The sequence below is a fragment of the Budorcas taxicolor genome, chromosome 2 (assembly GCF_023091745.1).
Source record: "Budorcas taxicolor isolate Tak-1 chromosome 2, Takin1.1, whole genome shotgun sequence".
In the NCBI taxonomy this organism is placed as follows: Eukaryota; Metazoa; Chordata; class Mammalia; order Artiodactyla; family Bovidae; genus Budorcas; species Budorcas taxicolor.
Window position 1 is genome coordinate 40,944,219 of NC_068911.1, and position 19,509 is coordinate 40,963,727.

Below are 19,509 nucleotides of genomic sequence, written 5' to 3' on the forward strand. Positions count from 1 at the left end.
CCCTGGGACCTTGCTGACCCCGGGGCACCTAGCACAGGGCCGGGCACGCGGAGGGACTCATAGGTATTTACTGCTGTGGCTGGAGATGAGGATGACGTGTGTCGGGAGCAGGGACAAGGCAGGAGGGAGTGTGCACTTGTGGACACGCTGACGAGGTGATGACATCCAGGAGTGGGCACCTCGGCAGAGGGGGAGGAGGCCCAGGAGCCAGAGATGGGCACAAGGACCAGTGGGGCTGAGCAGGCTGGTCCCCGGCGGGGCAGGTGTGCCCAGATGGGACCAGCTGAGGGGGAGCCGGAGCCCAGATCAGTGAGGGACAGCAGAGCCTGGTGTCACAGGAGCCTGTCCCAGGAGGAAGTGTCCTCGGGAGACACGTGGGGGTGGGTACAAATGCTGGCTGAGAGGAGTGATGCTGGCAGCAGGGTCCATTGTAATTTCATTTAACAAGAAAAAAGGATGAGTGCCAACCCCACAGGGGCCAAGAAATCTCAGGAGAGAGCAGGATGGAGGACACACCTGGGAGGGGGCTTGTTTAAAGATAGAGGGGTGTCCATTTCACTGTTGCTAATAGGAAGGTGCTACAGTAGAGAACAGACGCAAAGGAGGGGAGCTGAGGGTGCTGGGACAAAAGGGAGAAGGGTTGAGCGGGACCCAGGCATCCCTGGGACTGCTGTTAGGGTGGGACCATCCATCAGCAGCAGCCTGTTTTCTTGCCCAGTATGGGGAGCCTGAAATGAGATTGTCAGTGAGAAAGGAGGGGAGTGGAGCAAGTCAGGCAGTATTAGCTCCCCACCAGAGCGCTCTCCTGTGTATGCAGGCCGGCCGGGAGAAAGCAGAGAACTTTTGGGTTTTGATAAGGGGCCAAGGGGACAAGGCAGTTCAGACATGCACACCACTCAGCTATTATTATCCTCATCACATTTAATCCTCACAACACCCCTGTGAGGTAGGTACTGTCACCCCATCGTACAGATGAGGAAACTGAGGCTCACACATGCCTAGGGGCACACAGTCGACAGGGAGGTATGCAGTCCCAATGCTGGGATTCCCTTACTCAACCACTGCCTACCCAGGGTGGTCAGAATTCGCCTACAGCAGCAAAAAAGATAGTTCCCACAGGGAGTCAAGAGCCCAGAAAAGCCTCTCCGGGCCAGCGTCTCCTGGTCCCTGTAGTTTTGGTTCAAGAGCATTTGGGGGGACACTCCTGGCTAAGTGGTTCTTTCTGGCGTTTCAAGAGGAAACAAAAGCGACGGCAGTTGAGTGTTGGGCTCAGCCCAGCGGGGAGCGCAGCCAAGGTCATGATTCACAGGGACTCACAGGTTCACCCTCACCCAGCAAGCCAGGCCTCTGGTTCATGTTGTTCCGTGTCTTGGTCACCTCAGATGTTACAAATGACATTTAATTTTTTCCTGGCTAACCTCTCTGGGAAAACTGGTTTTGCATACAGTGTCACGAGAGCACCTAGGAGTTTGAATCAAATTGTCATTTTTCAGTTGAGCCTAAATAATGTTGAGAATTTTTAAAAATGTAATACCTTCTATTTTTAATTTTTCTTTTGTTTTTATCCTAGAGGGATGAAGGATGGAAATAAAGACAGGGAAAGAAATGGCCCAGAAATTCAGTGCAGTGAGAGGGTCATGCAGATACCATCTAGTGGGGACACAGATGGACCACTGCAGGAGAAGGGACAGATTTTTAAAAGGAGCTGAGAATATGGGAGGGAGCGAGCCTGTGACCGAGAATCAAGGCCCTCGAGCCCAGTGTTCAGGCGCAGTCCACCACGGTGCTCGGGGCAGAGCTCCCCCATTGCAGGAGGCACCAGCCCGTGAGGAAAGGAACGCATGCCCAAGGCAGGGCAGTGTGGGCGCAGGGGTGGCGACGTGCTCAGGGCTGTCAGCTCTCCCGGGACCCCAGACCAAACAGACGGGGGGACGGGGAGCTGTGTCTGGACACTCGGGCCACACGTGTTCTCAGCTGTGAAAGCTCAGTTCCTGGGGTGCTGGCAGCGGAGGGGATGTTTGCCCAGGACGTGGGCTGTTTCCCAGAGGAAGCAAGACAAGACACGGGAGGGGACAGAGACACAGGACTGACATGGCATGGCGTGACTGCTTTGAGGCTAAACCTCCCTAAGAGGAGGAGCTGAGTTTTCGTTGTGCTTTAGATTCTGACGGCTCGTGATAGGCTCCCCAGGAGAAAGAGTCCCTGCCCCCGGATCTTCTCTAGGGTCCCCGTGCGAGGCCAGCGGGGATCCGCAGGGATTCGTCTCGTCCCCCGCCCCGCACTAGCACAGCAGCAGCTCCCCCCCAGCAGACGTCCACTGCGGCATACACTCCGACACACTCACAGCTTCAAGAAGCCCAAGTTCATGTCTTCTTCCTCCTCCTCCTCACTGTGGGCTGACAGGTTCTTCCTCTTCACCTGCTGTTGGGGAGCACAGCTCTCCGGAGGGCTGGGGGGGCGACACTGTAAACACGACTTCCGGGCATGGTGGTGGCAGGGCTGTGTGTTCAAGCTGCTGCCCGCAGGCAGCTCTGAGGTAGACCGGGGGGGCCCCCCCAAGGCGTGCCCGGAGTCTGTGGGACTGCTGACGGAGGAGTACCCCGATGTCGTGATGTCCTTGCCCAGCTCCCACCTGCTGCACGGGGGGGGCTCCGGCCCTGGGGTCCGCAGCGCCTGGTGGCCCAGCGCCAGCGCCTGTGTGTCCTGGGGGCCCCATGCCTCCTCCGGGCAGGCTTCCTCGTCACTGGACTCCTGGCAGCAGTGCTCCTCCGGACTCAGGTAGACCACGGTGACGTCGAGGACGCCGCTGGGAGCTGTCACTGTGGGAGACGGGGAGACATCGGGGTGAGCCTCGGCCCAGCCAGGACCCAAGGCAGCCTGGAGTCCCGTCTCAGCCACAGCTCCTCAACCTCGCTGGTCAGTCCCCTTCCCTTTGCTTAAGAAGTCGAGGGCAAGGTGTGTCTTCCAAGCTTGAGGTGACACCCGTGTGACATGGGGAACAGGAAAAGGACAACAAATCGTAGCCATCTAATACTTAATCCTGAGTGGACGCAGAAACACGCAACTAGAAAATCCATAGACATGGCCTTGAACTGGGCCCTCCAGTTCCCTGCCCTCTGCCTGCAGATGGCTGACCAAACATAGGGATGGAGCCTTGTGCGGCCTGTCCTGGAGGGATGCCCGAGGGACAGAACCCAGCAGGGGAGCAAGGGGCATATGGCACAGGATGTTCTAGAAAGATCTTGTCGTGAACGCAGGTGGGTCTGTTCTGTTCCTGCCCCGTGCGGTCCTCCTGGCAGCACAGGTCCGGCTGGGCCACAGCCTGTCCTCCCTGTGGGCTGCAGTGCCGGGTGCTCTGCTCTCCAGGGCTCCTTGGACACAAGCCCCCGCAACCCCAGCCAGCCCCGCCCGCCGCGGCCCGGCACTCACCGTCGCCCTCCTTCTCGCCCTCACTCTCCTGGTCGCCCTCGTAGCCTGAGCAGTAGTCCAGGCTCCAGTCCAGAAAGCTGCCCAGCAGCGTCTCCTCCTGGCTGGACAGCTCGGCGGTGGGTGTGGTGACGAAGCTGCCCCTGTCCTCCTGGAGGCTGTTCTCCCGCTTCCTGCGGTGGGGGCAGGTGGGAATGCAGTCACAGGCTGCAGTGTCAGGGGGCCCAGCCTGGTCCCTGGCATGTCCCACCCGCTCCGTGTGCTGTGAGCACCCAGGAAGTGCCCTCGGAGGCGCACAGCTGATTCGCAGAGGTCGGGCCAGCAGCACAGTGAGGTCCCTGCTCATCTGGACTTTGTAGGATGAATAGGAGTTGTTTGCGGGGGCGGCGGGGGGGGAGCTTATTCCAGGCACCACAGCCAGGACACTGAGATGGAAGAGACGGGGTGAAGGGGACACGTAGGGGGTAACGGGGACCGAGTGCCCCAGCCTCTCATCAGGGTACAGCTGGAGTGCTGGAGCGACATGTGGAGGGCCAGTGTGGCCCCGGGGGGCTCCGCCTGTGCTCGGGACCACCAAGCCCACAGGGAGCTGGGCTGGAGCCATGCAGGGGAGGAGGCAGGGCTGCAGACCGCCGGCCCAGCTTCCGTTTCTGGGGGATCCCCGAGGGCTGCAGGGGTCACACGGGAACCCAGCTGGGCCCGCGGGCTCACTCACCGCTTGGTCCTCCTCCCAGAGGGTGAGCTGAGGAAGGCGTGAATATCGCCCGCACTGAGGAAGGGCGCAGGTTCCAGGCTCTCCTGTTTCACGCCCAGGGCAGCACACAGCTGGCCGTAGCTCAGCACCTGCAGGGCAGCCAGGGTCAGAGGGCGGGCGAGGCCCCAGGCGGGTGGGCCCGCCACCGGCACCCCTCAGTACCTCTTCCAGGCTGATCTCCTCGTAGCGCTTGTCCTCGAATCGCTGCTTGACGGCAGTGAGAGACACCTGCCTGTAGTCCTTGGGGGCGTCATCATGGAAGCTACCGACAGAGGGACGCGTGAGGGACCTCGAGGGGCGGGGAGTGCTGGCACCGCCCCCAGGAGGCTCCACCTGCAGCCCCCGCTCAGATGGGAGACGTCCTCGGAGCAGGCCCAGCACCGCCGTGCAAACTCCCGGCAGTCCCTTGGTTAACCCGAGAGGCACCTATGACCCAGCGCCAACTCCCAGGTGTGTCCCCAAGAGAAAGGTGGGCAGAGATCCCCACGGAGACCTGGACACAGTCGTCCACAGCAGTGGGGAGACAGAAAACCCCCAAATGTACATCAGTGCACAGATGGAGAAATAAGACGGGATCTCTACACCCAGGGGCTACCTGCACAGTGGAGACACCGTGTAGGTGTGAGCAGCCTCCCACCTACAGGCCTCACAGCGTGTGAGCCCGTGATGAAGCATGCAGAACAGGAAGGAGAGGAGTGTTGCGCGGTGGGGGTAGTGGAGAGGGGACACCTGGAGGTATTAGGGAGGCAGGGCAGGTTTCTTTTGAGGGAGATGTTCTCTGATTGATGGTGGTGATGCCTGCACAACTCTATACCAAAAGCCTGTTGAATTGCACACTTAAAAAAAAGTCTCATTTGTAAATAAATATTTCCAGTTTATCTGGATTGAAAAAACAAAAAAACCAGGGGAAGGTAGCAGGGAGGCAGAATCATCCAGCCCCTTGGGTGGGGGAAGGGGACGCTGAGGCAGCATGGCCTGAGAAAGGAGGGGGCCCTGGGGGCTTCAGCGCACACAGTGTGGGTGGAGCGAGGCTGCCAGCCGGGGTGAGAGGAGAGGCGAAGGGCTGGGGGCCTGAGGCAGGCGCGGCCGGCCTGTGCCCTGGGCTGCAGTCTGCCAATGCCAGCCTCCTGCAGTGAGTTACCGCCGTTGTGGAGAGGCCGTTTTTTCTTAGGCTCTACTGTCTGTGAGTTAGGTTTGGGTGGGGAGGAGCTGCTGCCCACACAGCAAATGTTAAAAACGTGTGTGCTAAGTAACAGCCCTGGGATTTCTAAATGCCAACCCTGAGACCCGCAGCTCACGGCCCAACAGCCCTCCTGTGACGTGAACCCCCTCTGGACCCATGGTGTGGAGGATGTACCCTGTGTGTGGGGCTTGCTTCCTTACACACTTACCACTTCTGATGAAGACTTAAGACACAGGGGATGAGGTCTTCACAGGAAAAGCCGGTAAGGTCCCACAACTGGGTGGTCCAGGGCTGCGCTGGTGAGGGAAGTGGGGGCTGTGGGGCTGCCTTGACCCCCACAGCCCCGGTGGTTCTGGGATGGAGCTTCCTAGGGCTCAGCACTGAAAAGGCCCTGTGCCCAGGGCACGCATGCCCACTGCACCCCGTGGGGTAATACCAAGCCACCCCCAGACAGAGGCTCTTAGTCCATCCTGTTGCCTCCTCCTCAGGGGAGAGGAGCACGCCGCTTTGTCTTCCTCCCTCCCTTAGACCTGAGCACCAGCTCCTGACTCCCGGAGACCCCTGCCCACCGGCTCAGCCCGGCTCTGAGAGGCAGGTGAGAAGGACCGGCCGCTTACTCTGCCCGTGTGTCAGCCTCGCCAGCAGCAGGGCGGCCGCAGCGAGGTGGGCCGGGGCGTAGGCGGCCAGGCTGGTGTGCAGCAGGGAGAGCTCACAGAGGAAGCCGCACAGGTGCTGGGTTCTTGGTGCCATGGGGACCAGTGTCAGCAGGACATCCTTGTAATCGACCACGGTGGGGACCTGGGGGGACGGGGCGGTGGACGTAGGGTTGCAGCATGCAGAGGACCCTCTGCCCGCTCAGGGGGAGGCTAGAACGCAGACACGCTGCCAGGGCTTCCCTGAGCAGAGAAGCCAGACCCACACACATGCCCTCTGCTCCCCACACCCCCTGGAGCAACTCGGCTTTGATTCAGGAGGGAAAGGCGAGCGGCCGCTTACCCGGATCTTCCCGTCCAGGGCCGAGATGATCTCGCCCATCATCCTCACCAGGTCCTCGTACTTGTACGTGTTGTCTGTGAGCCACACAGCCTCCCGGATTGTCAGGATCTCTTTGCTGATGAACCTGGAGTGTCAACAAGGGATCTGAGCTCGCGCCCCTCAGTGGGCTTTAGGCTTCAGTGATGGGGTGGGGAGTCCAGCAAGTTGACCTGGCTGCCCCCGGCGGGTGAGATTAACTGGAAAGGTCACAGCCTGTCAGAGAGGCTGAGGGGCAGGGGTATGAGCGCCACAGGCCTGCGGCAGGAGAGTGGCTAGGCTGCTAGGCATGCAGGTGTTTCTACAAAATCCAGCCACGAAGGGTGTAAGCGGCCAATTCTCTTAACCTCCCGACGCATGAGGGTTTGCCCTGCCCTGTGCCAGCCGCTCTGGAGTGAGCATGAACAGCTTTAACCCAGCAGGCAGGCGAGCCAGTAGAACCAGAGCCAGAGGCTGTCTGGAGGTCTGGACCTGGCCCAGGGTCGGGCCGAGGGACTCGGGCAGTCCCTAGGCAGGTGGTCACCCTGTTCTCTCCCCTCTCCCAGTGCCAGCTAGCAGGGGACACGCTGGTCCAGCGGCCTGTGAGGGCTCCTCCCTGCGCCAGGGTCACTCTGTAGCTCCCGCGGTAGCTTGGCTGAGAGAGGGCAGGGCAGTGGGTACCGTAGGCACGGGGGGGCGGTGTGTGACGTCAAGGGGGGGGACGCGAGCCTGTGCTTGGGCAGCGGCAGGTGCCGCTTTCAGAGTGGATGGAGGGGTGTCTCAGCCTCTAAAAATCTTTTAAAGCGATTATCTCACGGCTGGTCTCCCAGTCTCTGATGGCAAGGACGTAACCATGCCGTTTAGACCTGGGGAAGCTGGGAACCCGTCATGTGTCAGCCCTCTCTGGTGACAAGACCCAGAGCTCCGGGTTCTGAGGCACATGTGAGAGGTGCCAGACCGCGTGTGGCCTGTGCTCACCGGGCCTGAGCCCCACTCCCTCCGCCTGTGGACACCCTGCTTCCCTGGCCACCAGGAAAGCATAGCGCCCAGTTCCCATCAGGGCCACAGGACAGAGCTCGCTGCAGGCGTGGACCTGCTGGCCTCAGGGGCCATGGTAAGTGGCAGAGAGCAAGTCAGTGCCTCAGGCGCCTGCATGAGCTCATGAAGCAGATACACTACACCCCAGTGACACACGCTTCTGGATCACTGTGCCAAAGATTGACCAGTCCTCCGTAGTTGATGCCACTGTGTGCAGCGAGCCTGCCCCTCACCCCCTAAGCCTTACAAACACTGCCCGGGCGATGGCACACCATGTGGGAGAAAGCTGGTTTAAAACACAAAAAAATGCAACATGTATGGTGGGACGTGCCACCCACGCCGTGTCCACAGGCAAAACTGGGCGGAGAGGTGCTGGTTTTAGGAAGGTGGACTTCCGTGAAACTTAAGACAGCCTACGGGAAGAGCCAGAACCGCCACCTCTGAGGAGCACGCATCCTGTCCACAGGTAGGAGGGGGTGTGAACCTGGCTGGACGTGGGTCTCTGGACACAGAGCTGACAGCCTGACTCAGAAGGGCAGCCGACTGTGGCCTCCCTCATCTCCGTGTTGCCCTCGGGCCAGGGAAACAGGGTTCCCGCCCAAGCGAGGGCGCCACATGGGATGAGCAGCAGCTGCCCGCGCATGGAGGGTCAGCCCTGTCGTCCCTGTGTGGGGAGGACCACCCGCTCTGGGCACCCCTGAAATTAGAACCCCGTTATTGTGAGGTGGGGCGCTGAGGGCCTGTCCGTCCCACTGGGAAGCCTGCCTGTGACCTGGGCAGGGCCGGCTGGGGGTTTCTCACCGGGTGCAGATGACCATGCAGGCGATGCCCAGCAGCTGCAGCCGGTACCGGGGCACCAGCCGCCTCTGCAGGTACCGGTCCACGCACTCCACGGTCAGGTGGAGACACAGGCTCGAGAAGTCCTTCATGGTCGCGACCTCCACCAGCCAGTCGATGAGGATGTACCTGTAGGAAGAGCGCTGCGCCTGAACACCAGGCAGAGCCTCTGCGGGGCCCCGGGCCTCCACGGTGTCCCGTCTCCCGCCCCCCGAGCCTCACGGGGTCCCGTCTCCCACCCCCCGAGCCTCACGGGCCCTGTCTCCCACCCCCCGAGCCTCACGGGGTCCCGTCTCCCACCCCCCGAGCCTCACGGGGTCCCGTCTCCCGCCCCCCCGAACCTCCACGGGGTCCCGTCTCCCGCCCCCCCAAACCTCCACGGGGTCCCGTCTCCCGCCCCCCTGAGCCTCACGGGGTCCCGTCTCCCGCCCCCCGAGCCTCACGGGGTCCCGTCTCCCGCTCCCCGAGCCTCCACGGGGTCCCGTCTCCCGCTCCCCGAACCTCCACGGGGTCCCGTCTCCTGCTCCCTGAACCTCCATGGGTCCCGTCTCCCAGTCCCGCCCAGCCATCCATCCCGAGGGTGAGCGGTCACTTCAGGTGTCATGGGCTTATGCCAGCAGCCGTCCGAGGGGCTGGGGGCCCCAGCGCTCCTGACCTGGTTCCTGGGAGGCATGTGGGCACACACATGTGGACCCTGCCCACCCCTACCCTGGGGCCCCCTGGCATTGGATGAGCCTGGACCATCACTTATAAGTGGGCAGAGTGGGTCTGCTCTGGAGACTGGGGACTGGTCACAGGTCAAAGGTTACTATCCTGGAAACCTGTCTCCTCCCTGAAGAACTCTCACTGTGGGGGTCATTTGTCACAACCCCCTGCGGTTGAGCAAAGAGCCAGGGATGCAGCCCAAGCAGGAGGCACTGAGCCCGGGCGCTCGAGCTCTCGGCCACCACGACAGAGGGCTCGGGCTGCAGAACTAGCAGACACAGGGCCCCTCCTCCTCGATGGCGCCAAGGCCAAGCCGGGACACTGACGTCACGGGGGACACTGCACGCAGCGCAAGGATGCCCAGACGGGGTGGACAAAGGAGAGGAGACAGGAGAAAGGAAGCCAGAGAGATGGGCCATGATGGTGAGGGGCTCTGTGCAGCCAGACAGGAGCGTGTTTCTCAGGCAGAGGGAAGGCGCAGGGGGGTGAGGGCAGAGTGAGTGCGGGAGTGGAGGGGGTGGCCGGGAGGAGCGCCCAGGGGTATGAGGGTCACACCAGCCACGACTGGGAGCAGAGGACGATGCTCCCTGCACGGACACCCTAGATAAACGCAATGATCGGACAAAAACTGACCAACCGAACCATACACTTTAAAGTGGTTAAACCCGAAACTAATGTTGGAAATCAATTATAACTTGACTAGAGAAAAGGAAGAAGTCAGCTGTTGTCTGACATGGAGGAAAACAGACAGATGCTCAACTTGGGGCTGAAATAATATTATGTTATTATTTCAGTAAAACTACTTTAGCTCTTGAAAAGCAGAAAAGGTTAAGTTTATGTTAACCCTCACTCCCAACACACAAAAGGAATAGCAAAAGTGTCCCCCTACCCCCACCCGCCAAAAAAAGGGCAGACTGGGAGGGCACAAGGCGGGAGGGGCACCAGCAGCACAGGTCCAGGACTCAGGAGCACAGCAGCTTGGGACTCGCCTCTTGGTCCGTTGGCTGAGACTCCGAGCTTCCAACCTCCCAGTGCAGGGGGCCTGGGTTCGATCCCTGGTCAGGGAACTATATCCCACATGCTGCAACTAAGAGATCCTGTGTGCTGCAACTAAGACCTGGTGCAGCCAGATAAATTAATTAATTAAAAAGAAAAAAAGGCACAGCAGCTTGGTGACACTGAATGTGGGAGCAGGGGACACTGCGGCCCTGCTGTGAGCGGAGACCCGGCCGCACAGCCAGGGCCTGCCCGTCATACATCTAAAACGCACTTGAAATCCCCAGCACGAGCTTAGAAAATTATTCACATTTTCCACTTTGCTTTCTAACATGTTCTGTGATTGTAACAGTGTGTCATCTTCAAACTTCAGAGGAGAATGGACTTGTGGGAAGAGGCAGGTCACGGGGTTCTGAGGCTGCAGGCCCCCCACTTCCCCTGCTGACGCTGATGCGCGTGAGGATGGGTTGGAAAGAAAAGGTAGTTTTTCTGGCATCATTTTAGAAAGATGTTTAAAGTGGTTTAACACTTTCTGAGGCCTAAAAAGGGAAACTGGAGAAAACAGACTCATATGGGAATTTTTTTTTCCCCAAAGCCCTAGGTAACTCGGGCATTACTGGTTTTAGAAAACACACACACACACACGTGCACGCATGTACACACACACACACACAGGGGGATCCCGGTGGGGCTGACAACACAGTGGGCCTGTCACAGGACCTCGTCACCGTGGGCAGTTTGGGCCCCTTACCTCATCGTGTCATTGAGCCCTTTCTGGACAGAGAAGACCCTCTGCTTATTGACAGCGTGGGAGGCCTGGAACAACTGGCAGACTATCTCGCTGGAGGCTTTTGCTTCCAATCCGAGCTGGTGTCTATGTGCACAGGCTTTGGCTAGAGACAGCTGTGGGCGGAAGAGTCGTGGGGTGAGCAGGGGCCAGGGCCTTCCTGTCTGTCAACACCCTGGCCCACTTACACCCTCTAAGCCTGCCGGAACAGGAGGGCCAAGATTTTACTTATGCTTTTGGAAGTAACTAGTAAGTCACGGTAGAATGTTTAAAACGGACAAGAGGTAGAGAACGGGAGGTCAGCCCCTTCTTGCCCTGTCCTTCCTGAGGGGGTTTCTGTTGGCTTTGTCGCCTGGGGGGCCACCGCTGTGCAGGCTTCTTGCCCTGTCCTTCCTCTGAGGGGGTTTCCTGTAAGCTTTGTCGCCTGGGGGGCCGCCGCTGTGCAGGCTTGCGCACCTTCTGCTCGTGCGGCCGACCCCCAGGCGCTGCCTGTGCCCTGACGCTTTCTGGAAGACCTGCTCGGGCTGCCACCCCACTCACAGAACACCGAGGACTACCTTATCACATCTTGGCCGGCACAAACTGCTCTCCTTGAGAATGTTTGTTTTCAGAAGTTACTAGCTAGCCACTCAGAAGCAAAGAATACGTGTGTGTGTGATCTGCTTGTGGGATTGGCCATGACTTCTCTAAACAGGTGCCTTTCCGATGAGCAGTGAGGTCAAACCTGCCCCATATTTTAACGGCTTGTATTTACTCCCTTGTTTCTGCGCATACTGAGGCCCCGGGTACTTCTATGGGGCTTTACTGTTCTTATTGATTAGTCTGACCTTGTCTTAGAAACACACTGTTGATTGTTACATTTCTTGTAAACGTGCTGCGTGCCTTTCTGGACACAAACGTTATAGTGGCCTGTGATGTGTCAGGTGGGCATCCCTGCTGGGGACTTGGTCCCGAGTTTTTAAGGGCCATTGACTGAAGCCCCAACTTGGTGGGGTCACAGGCACCAGCTTGGCCAAGGGGGACTTCCTCTGATTTGTCTGGAAATAGTGACTTCCTTACAGCTGCACAGGGATAGTGTCTGGTGAACGCCAACTACAACCCTCCAACGTCCAGGTCCAATGCTGGACAACCTGGTGAGGGGTCAGATACTGGAAAGAGGATAGCGTGCCTCACGCCAATCTGCTCTAAGACGCCTCAGGTCCTGCTGCCAAGATGCTGTCCCCGCAGGCCAGCTTTAGGGAGCTGTCCACACTCTGACAGCAGCTGTGGTTAGTCCACAGCATGTAGGAATGATGAGGCTGGCTGTCTTTGGTGCCATGGGCAAAGCGTTCCCAGGCTGCCCTCCCTGCACACCTCAGAGCTGACCGCCCTCAGAGTTGCCCCACGGTGACCCCCCCAACCCCGCCCTCTGCAGGAGCCTGGCAGCCCCGCCCTGGGATCTGAGAGAGGAGGCATTGAGACCAAGCTGGCTCCCAGCTCACCTGCGCTTCCCAGCAGCCTTTGGCAGCAAAGTCCCTGAGCTTCCGGAAGCTGTGGAGGCACCGTCCGGGGTCCAGCATCTGTCAATGTGAGATGCCCTTACATGGGCGTGTCTCTGGAGGAACGCAGAACCAACCCCTGGGGTTCTTCAGTGTTCCCCCAAGATCCCCAGAGGGGCCCCAGCTGGGCCTTTCTTCTGGCCCTTCTTCCCCTGAGTGGTGGTGGTCGTTCCCAGGGTAGAGCTGAGAGCAGCCCCAGGGGGCCCAGGAGGACCCCCTGTGCTGGCGGACCCTTGACCAGGGCTGCTCTGAGACCGCGCATCTGGCCAGCGTCACCCACGCTCTCCCAGACCTGGGCCCACTCACGTCCATCCGCCTGTCACTCTCCCAGAGGAGGTATGAGCTGGTCAGACACCCCTGGTTAGCGGACTCTTCAAACAGGTTCCGGGCCTGCTTCTGTTTCTCTTCATCCTAGAGTAAGAAACCACACACGCAGCGCTCAACTTAAATAAAATCAGTTAACTAAATTAGTGGAGAAACAACTTCCCTGAAGATACGCGATGTGAGAATCACGTGGCCTGAGCCCACGAGCTCTGCCCTCCCGCCCTGCCTCCTCCTGCCAGGGCCCGCATGGTGATGGAGGTGGGGGGTGGTGGAGACCCCCAAGGCCCTCCGGCTCCTCGCTCACACCCCAGGTCCCTCCCTGCTGCGGTCAGAACACCTGTCGCCAGAGGCCACCACCCTCCCTGAATTGCTGCAGGGGGGCCTTTCACGCTCGTGCGGTGGAGGGAGCCGCCCAAGTGGGCCGGGAAGCACACAGGCCCATCCTGCCCATCAGACGCTCTGGCTCCACCGGCTGCACAGACAGGGCCCTAGTCTGGGAGACCTCGGGGCCTCCTCCCACGGCCCCTCGTGAGCGTCCCAGACCTTGGTGCTGGTAGCTGCCGGAGAGGTGAGAAGCACAGAGCCGCAGACCTGCTGTGCCCGGTGCCCACCCGGGCTATGACGCCGAGCAGCACAGGGGGCGGGCGAGGGGACTCACCTCGAAGAGACTCAGCACCCTCCCCAGGCAGTGAAGTATGGACGCCCTGTGGGTCTAGAGAAGGAAGGGTGACTGTCAATGGGGAACTTCCTGGGGCCCCCCTCGATCCCTGCCACACCCCCTGTGCAGGTCCTCTTGCTCCCCAGCCGGCCTCGACTCCAGGCCTCCCCCAACCTCGTCTCGGAGCCTCTGGCCGTCCTTCTCCGTGGGCACCCCATCTGCAGCCCTGCCCTGCCCCCAGGCCCCCAACCCGGGCTCTGCCGGCTCCCCGCCTGCTGGTTGTTTGCAAGCGCTCCTGTATTTGTACTGTTTTCGGAGCCTCCGCTTCCCTCAAGTCCCTGACTTCACACGGTGCACAGCATCTCCCCTCAGGGCTGTCTCATCTCCTGGGACCCCATGGGGGTGCCCCACCTGCACCCCGGGCTGGGACTCACTTTCTGTAGCTGGCACTCCGCCCTGAGGCTCTCGTGAACCACAGCCTTGCAGCAGCTCCCGGACACCGACCAAGGCGGGCGGATGAAGAGCCAGATGAAGGGCGCGGCGCCCACGTTCAGCCGCTCAGCCAGGCTGAAGTAGCGAGAGGCCCTCAGGCCGTTCACTTCCGCCCGGGCCTCGTCAGACACCGACACTGCAGAGATGGACAGAGCGAGCCGAGATGTCTCTGGGGGCAGGCACAGCAGTCCCTCCAGTCCTTACGGAAAGTCTAGGGCCTTATGCCACTGCCACGCGAGGCTGCTGGTGTTTTAGGGCAGAAGAGTCGGGACGGGGGCTCCATGCTTTTCTTCCTGTGTCCCGTGAACCAAGTGCCCTGTGGCTCCTCCCACAGCCTGAAGTCTGAACATCCAGGAAGGTGCTCCCACCCCCGACCCCATGGAGGCATCACAGGCCCACCCTCCTGTGGGCAATTGCTGCCCAGCCCCCGGTTAACGGGGGTTTCTTTCCGGGGTGACAAGAACATTTCAAAATGAGTGGTGTTGGTTGCACAGCTCTGTGAAGACACCGACTGGGCTGTACACCTGGATGGGTGAGCTGAATGGTGGGAATTCTCTGTGCAATGCCGGATGATGGGATGATCAGATGACGGGAGGGTGGACGGCTCATCGTCTCCACGTCAACAGTCCAGTCAACCAACTATGACTGGGGCGACCTCTCAGCAAGATGCCGGGTCTTTTAGAAGCAGATAAATGGCGGACGTACTCAAGACTTTATGCGTTTGGGGAGCTGGGACAGGACCAGGTGCAGGCTCCTTCCTTAGTGAGCCCAGCATACCAGCAGGAGTGGGAAGAGAGGGTCATATCAGGCTCTTCTGAGGAGCACCTGCCCCTGGGGGTGAAGGAGTCCAGGTACCAGGCTGGCTTTGGCCTGCTTCAACTTGCCTCCCGCCAAGGGCCTTGGCTCCCTCCCTGTGTTACTGACACCAGGCATCAGGCACACTGTGACCGCCACCCCAAGTCCCTCAGATGAGCTGTGGCCAAGGAGTGGAGCTGGGGTCTACTCGTGGGCTACGGCGTTCACTAGGGAGCCAGGAGGGCTGGCTCACCTGAGAAGTTCCCATTCCGAGTTTCTGCTCAGAGCCACTTGTTGTCAATCAAAATTAAAGGCTCATTAAGAAAGAGGTGACCCCCCGACCTACAGAATCAAAGCTCATCAATGGATCCCTGAGCAGGACACCTCTCTGACACAGCTCCCAAGATACAATGGTACACAGCCAGACACGGCGAGAGCAGTGACTAAACTATGAACACGGGCAAGGGCTTATGTGAGTTTTAGTTTTCTTTTTTTTTCTGACTGCAGTGTATGGCATGTGGGATCTTAGTTCCTCAACCAGGGATTGAACCTATGCCCACTATAGTGGAAGCTCGGAGTCTTAACCCTGGACCACCAGGGAAGTCCCTAGCGCTTGTTCTAAAGTGTCAACACCAAGCGGGGCGAGGCCAGCCCCAGACCCAGCAGCACTTACAGCCTTCGTTGTAGAGGTAGGCAATGCCCAGCTTCACGGCAGCTTCAAAGTTCCCTTTCTCAGCAGCCCTGGAACAACAGGAACATGAAATACTGCATGATTTTATTCTACTAAGGTTATGTTCTACCACAGCACCTGAAACTACAGTACTTACTTTCTGAACAGAAACTTTTTTCTGGTAATGCGACTAAATATCTATTATTCATGACACGCTACAACATGGATGAGCCTTAAAACATGCTTAAGCAAAAGAGTCACAACAGGCCACACGGTGTATGACCCCACTCGTATGAGATGCCCGGGGCAGGCAAATACATGGAGACAGACAGTAGATGCGAGGTTGTCTAGGGTCTGGATTACTATTGGGAAGATACAGACAGACTGCGAATGGTTATGCAGCTCCAGCCAGGGGTCATGAGAAGGTCAAGTCAGACAGTGTGGATGATTGCACAATGCTGTGAATATATTAAAAACCACTTGATCAGTACACTCTAAGTGGGTGGGCTGTATGGTTCGTGGACTATGTCTCAGGCAGCCTGCCTATGACCACGGGCACACTGTGTGGCTCCTGGCCCCTCTGGCTCTTCCTCCAGGTCTGTCGGAGGGGGTGGGATCAGCCAGGGAATGTAACGCACTAGGATTCAAACCACATGGTCCTGACCAAAGTAAGAGAAATAAGAAGTTTCCACGTCCAGGTGACCTGCATCTGAGCCACGTGGGATGGGTCACAGCCGAAGCGGACCTTCCGGAAGCACCACTGTGACTAATGAGTGGCAGGTCTGAGCTGGGGGTGCGGATGACCCATGACCGTGCTGGAAGTCATGTGACTTGAGGGGTGAGGTCTACACGCTCAGTCACTCCCTGGGGGATATGGTGTTGGCAGAGGGCTACAAGCAGAAGGAAAACCATGGCCAGGTCCAGCCCTGAGACAGACTGGCACGGCAGGGAAGGCCAGGAGTGAGAGGAAGCCCGGCTGCTCTTGGGTGCAGATACCTTTCAAAGAGCTTCAGGTTCCCCGGAGAAGGCCACAGCTCCTGGAAGCTGGCGCATGCCCACACGCTGGCATGGTTGTCCACCAGGTACTTCAGGTGGGAATGTACCTGAGGAACAACGGGAGTGGGGTGGGGGGTTATCAAGGGATTACAGGGAAGGCCCACTTCTGGAGCTGTTGAAGACAGGGTTAGACAGACGTAGGATCTCCTGTCTCCCTGTGACCCTACCAGTAAGGCCTCCTGGGCTCTGTGTATCAAACTAACTAGCAGTTGCTTTGAACAGAGAAAAGAAATCAGACACAACTTTCTCTGTGGTTCTAAAGGTGGGGACAGGTCCTGGAAGTGGGGGTAAGCACCAGGCTGAGAAACAGGATATAATGCTATATACTTGCAACGACCAGGGAAACCGACTCTAAGGCTAACGGGTAGGTCAGAAATCTGTTTTGCTAGTGGGAGCACAGCTGGAATCTGGGCGGTCAACGGGGGCACTAGCAAGCATTTTAAGTGCAAAAGCTCCCACTGCCATTGGAAATGGCACCTGCAGATGTTATGAACACAATGGAGGCAGGTTTGGGAGTCAGACAAATGGGTTCTTGTGGGTGTTCCCCCACTAATTTGCTGGATGCCCTTGGTTAAGTGGCTCAGGGTGAGGCTGCAGTTCTGATGTCTGCACAGTAAGGCCCAGAGTCCCTTTCAGCACTGGATATTATATGAGATTTGTCCTCATAAGGCTTCCCTGGTGACTCAGATGGTAAAGAATCTGCCTGCAATACAGGAGGCCAAGGTTCAATCCCTGGGTCAGGATGATCCCCTGGAGAAGGAAATGGCAGCCCACTCCAGGACTCTTGCCTGGAGAATCCCATGGACAGAGGAGCCTGGTGGGCCACAGTCCATGGGGTCACAGAGTTGAACACAACTGAACAACTAACACTTCTACTTCACACCATCCTCAAGAATATACTCTTTTTCTTCTTAACACTGTCCCGTATCTTGAGGGATTCAAATTTCACTGCCAGGAAAAGGTACTTTCTCTGTTAAAATACACACTGCAAAGAGCGGACTCAAACCTTGCTGTCCTATGTTTTTGCTTTCCTGTCGTCAGAACAACCTCAAATGTCTACTACCAACATCACCGTTGGGGATCATCTACCCTCATCGGTAGCCAGAGTTTTTGTTCTGACATTTGAGACACGAAGCCTTCGTGGTAAAATCAACAATGCCAGGGTTGACACTGTGTTCATCTGACAACTTACAGCTCGGACAGCGAGGATATCTCCAACAGAAAGCCATTTCAGGATATGAAAGAGCGCATCTTCAGGGAGATTCAAGATTGTGAGGTTTCGAGGTCTCCTTCTTATTCTCCGCTTTGAAGGATAACAGAAACACTTGGCACACCTACAGTGGATCACTTAAGAAAACAAATCAGAATGGTTTAAGTGATGTGTTGGAAATGAACTGTGATATGAAAAGTTACATCTGAACATGTTTTAACAGTTACTGGTCCTCTGCCCCAGCCATAGTTACAGTCCCAAAGATTAAATAAAGAAGCAGTAGTGGTGTAAGAGACATCTTCATTCATTCAAATTATTCAATAAATGTTTACAGTGAGTAGTAATCATGTAAGCTGGCCATTGGGAAACCGTCTGACCCAGAGCCCAGATAACAACGAGGAAGAAAGGAAGAGCAGACAGTGTTGATGATGATTAGCCAGGGAGACGCCTGGACTCTAGCTGATTTCTTTGCTTCTATTTGCACACATGACTAAAACATGAAATGTTAATAAGGATTTGAACAATCAGGTTTTCGAGTTCAAATTCAGAGGGTCCACCCTGCAAAGAAGCCAAGGGTGGACTTGGAGGGCAGGCCAGTCCCAGCTCTGTGGATGTCAGAGCTGTCCCGCCGGTCTCAGGGTCCTCTGAGACCCTGACAGGGGGTCCTTCCAACTTAAACTCCAGCAACTCTTTCCTCCCTCCGAGCAGAGGAGCTTTTGGCAGAAGGAGCCATCCCTGACGCTTCACCCGGTTCTTCATCCGCTCCTTCCTCCAGTCCCCACGGGAGGTGGCTGCTCCACCACCGGCAAGCTCCCTGCTCAGGGCGTCTTCCTGCCCTCTCCCCTCGTTCCTCACCCGGGCTTCCCATCAGTAATTAACCTAATGCGAAAGCCGAGCGCATACGCAGCTCGACCAATCCTCGCCTTTTGCCCCATTATCCTCACTCCCTTGCCCTAGGACAGCCACGGTATAACCACGGAAATTCCTCGGCGGCGCTCACGGCCCTGCACAGGTGGCGGTCCCCTCGCGCCGCTTTCTCGCGGAGTCGGGCGCCGCTGGGTATTTAAACCGCGCGCCGGGTAGGCGCCGTCGGGACGATCCGAACCCCGGGCTGAAAGGCTCAAGCTGGCCCCACTCAGTCTGGAGGCCACTCCACCGCGCCCCGCGCCCCGCGCTCACCGCCTCCGCTCCCCATAGCCGTCGTCGCTGCCGTGGCCGCCGCCGCCGCTGTAGCCGCCAGACCCGCCCACGGGCCCAGAGCGCGCCTCCCCACGCAGGCGCAGACCCGCCTGCCTCCCGCCTGAGTTTTCAAACGCGCCGGGCGTTCCCATTGGCCCACCACGGGGGGCGAGCGCCACTACCCCACCGGGCTCCGCCCCGAGCCACGCCCCCTCGGCATCGGGCGCCCGCGACTGGCTGCTCCAGGATGCGAATTCGAACGCCGGCTGTTGATTGGTGGAGCCTGCGCGGCCGCCCCGCCTCCCAAGCACGGGCTGGGGTCTGAAGGAGCGCGGCTCCGGGGCAGTCCGCAGTGGAATTCCTGGTTTCGCTCCGACCCGCGTTGACCTGCCCTATTCTGGGATTCGGCCTTGCCGCTGAGTCGGCGGCAGAGATCCCGGCGACCAGAGCCCATGGCGCACAGTGGGTTGTCAGTGAAGGTCTGAGCGGACCGGCAGCGCCTCCGAGCCCGGGGTCTCTGAGCGCGGACCCCGACGCGGTCTTCGACCTGCGTGGACGCAGGCCAGCGGGCGCCCGCGGGAGGCACCTCACCAAGGCTGCCCCCTGACCTTAGTGGCCTGCACCCTGAGGCCGAAGGCCCTGCCTCCCGTCCTTGCTTCAGGCGAGGAGACCCTTGGTTCTGTGCCGCGCCGCTGTTGGTATAGATCGCAGGGCAGAAACAGGCCTGGGTGATTCATTCAGCGCGTCTGACTCCTTCCCTTGAAACGCGGCTCACCCTGGACCCCTCCATCCCTCCCAGGGCAAGCCCTCAGCGTGTCACCTGGGCCTTGTCAGTCTTCACCCATCTCCT

At 58.7% G+C, this 19,509-nt stretch overlaps 1 protein-coding gene across 1 annotated transcript; it reads right to left on the reverse strand.

Moving 5' to 3' along the window:
* Positions 1 to 2,340: 2,340 nt before the first annotated feature.
* On the reverse strand, positions 2,341 to 18,675 carry CCNF (cyclin F). The gene is made up of 17 exons (XM_052635985.1): positions 18,660 to 18,675; positions 17,463 to 17,617; positions 16,211 to 16,317; positions 15,218 to 15,285; positions 13,692 to 13,885; positions 13,258 to 13,311; positions 12,582 to 12,686; positions 12,219 to 12,296; positions 10,702 to 10,853; positions 8,214 to 8,378; positions 6,360 to 6,483; positions 5,981 to 6,161; positions 5,572 to 5,659; positions 4,343 to 4,442; positions 4,142 to 4,269; positions 3,430 to 3,599; positions 2,341 to 2,819 (listed from the first exon to the last, which is right to left on the reverse strand). Exons 1-17 carry the CDS (start codon positions 18,673 to 18,675, stop codon positions 2,341 to 2,343), a joined length of 2,364 nt encoding a protein of 787 aa, XP_052491945.1.
* Positions 18,676 to 19,509: the final 834 nt, after the last annotated feature.

Coding starts and splice junctions, on each gene's coding strand:
- CCNF (XM_052635985.1), bottom strand. Junction 16,318..17,462: donor ATATCCTCGCTGTCCGAGCT/GTAAGTTGTCAG, acceptor GTTGTTCCTCAG/GTACATTCCCACCTGAAGTA. Junction 5,660..5,980: donor GAGGCTGACACACGGGCAGA/GTAAGCGGCCGG, acceptor TTCCCTCACCAG/CGCAGCCCTGGACCACCCAG.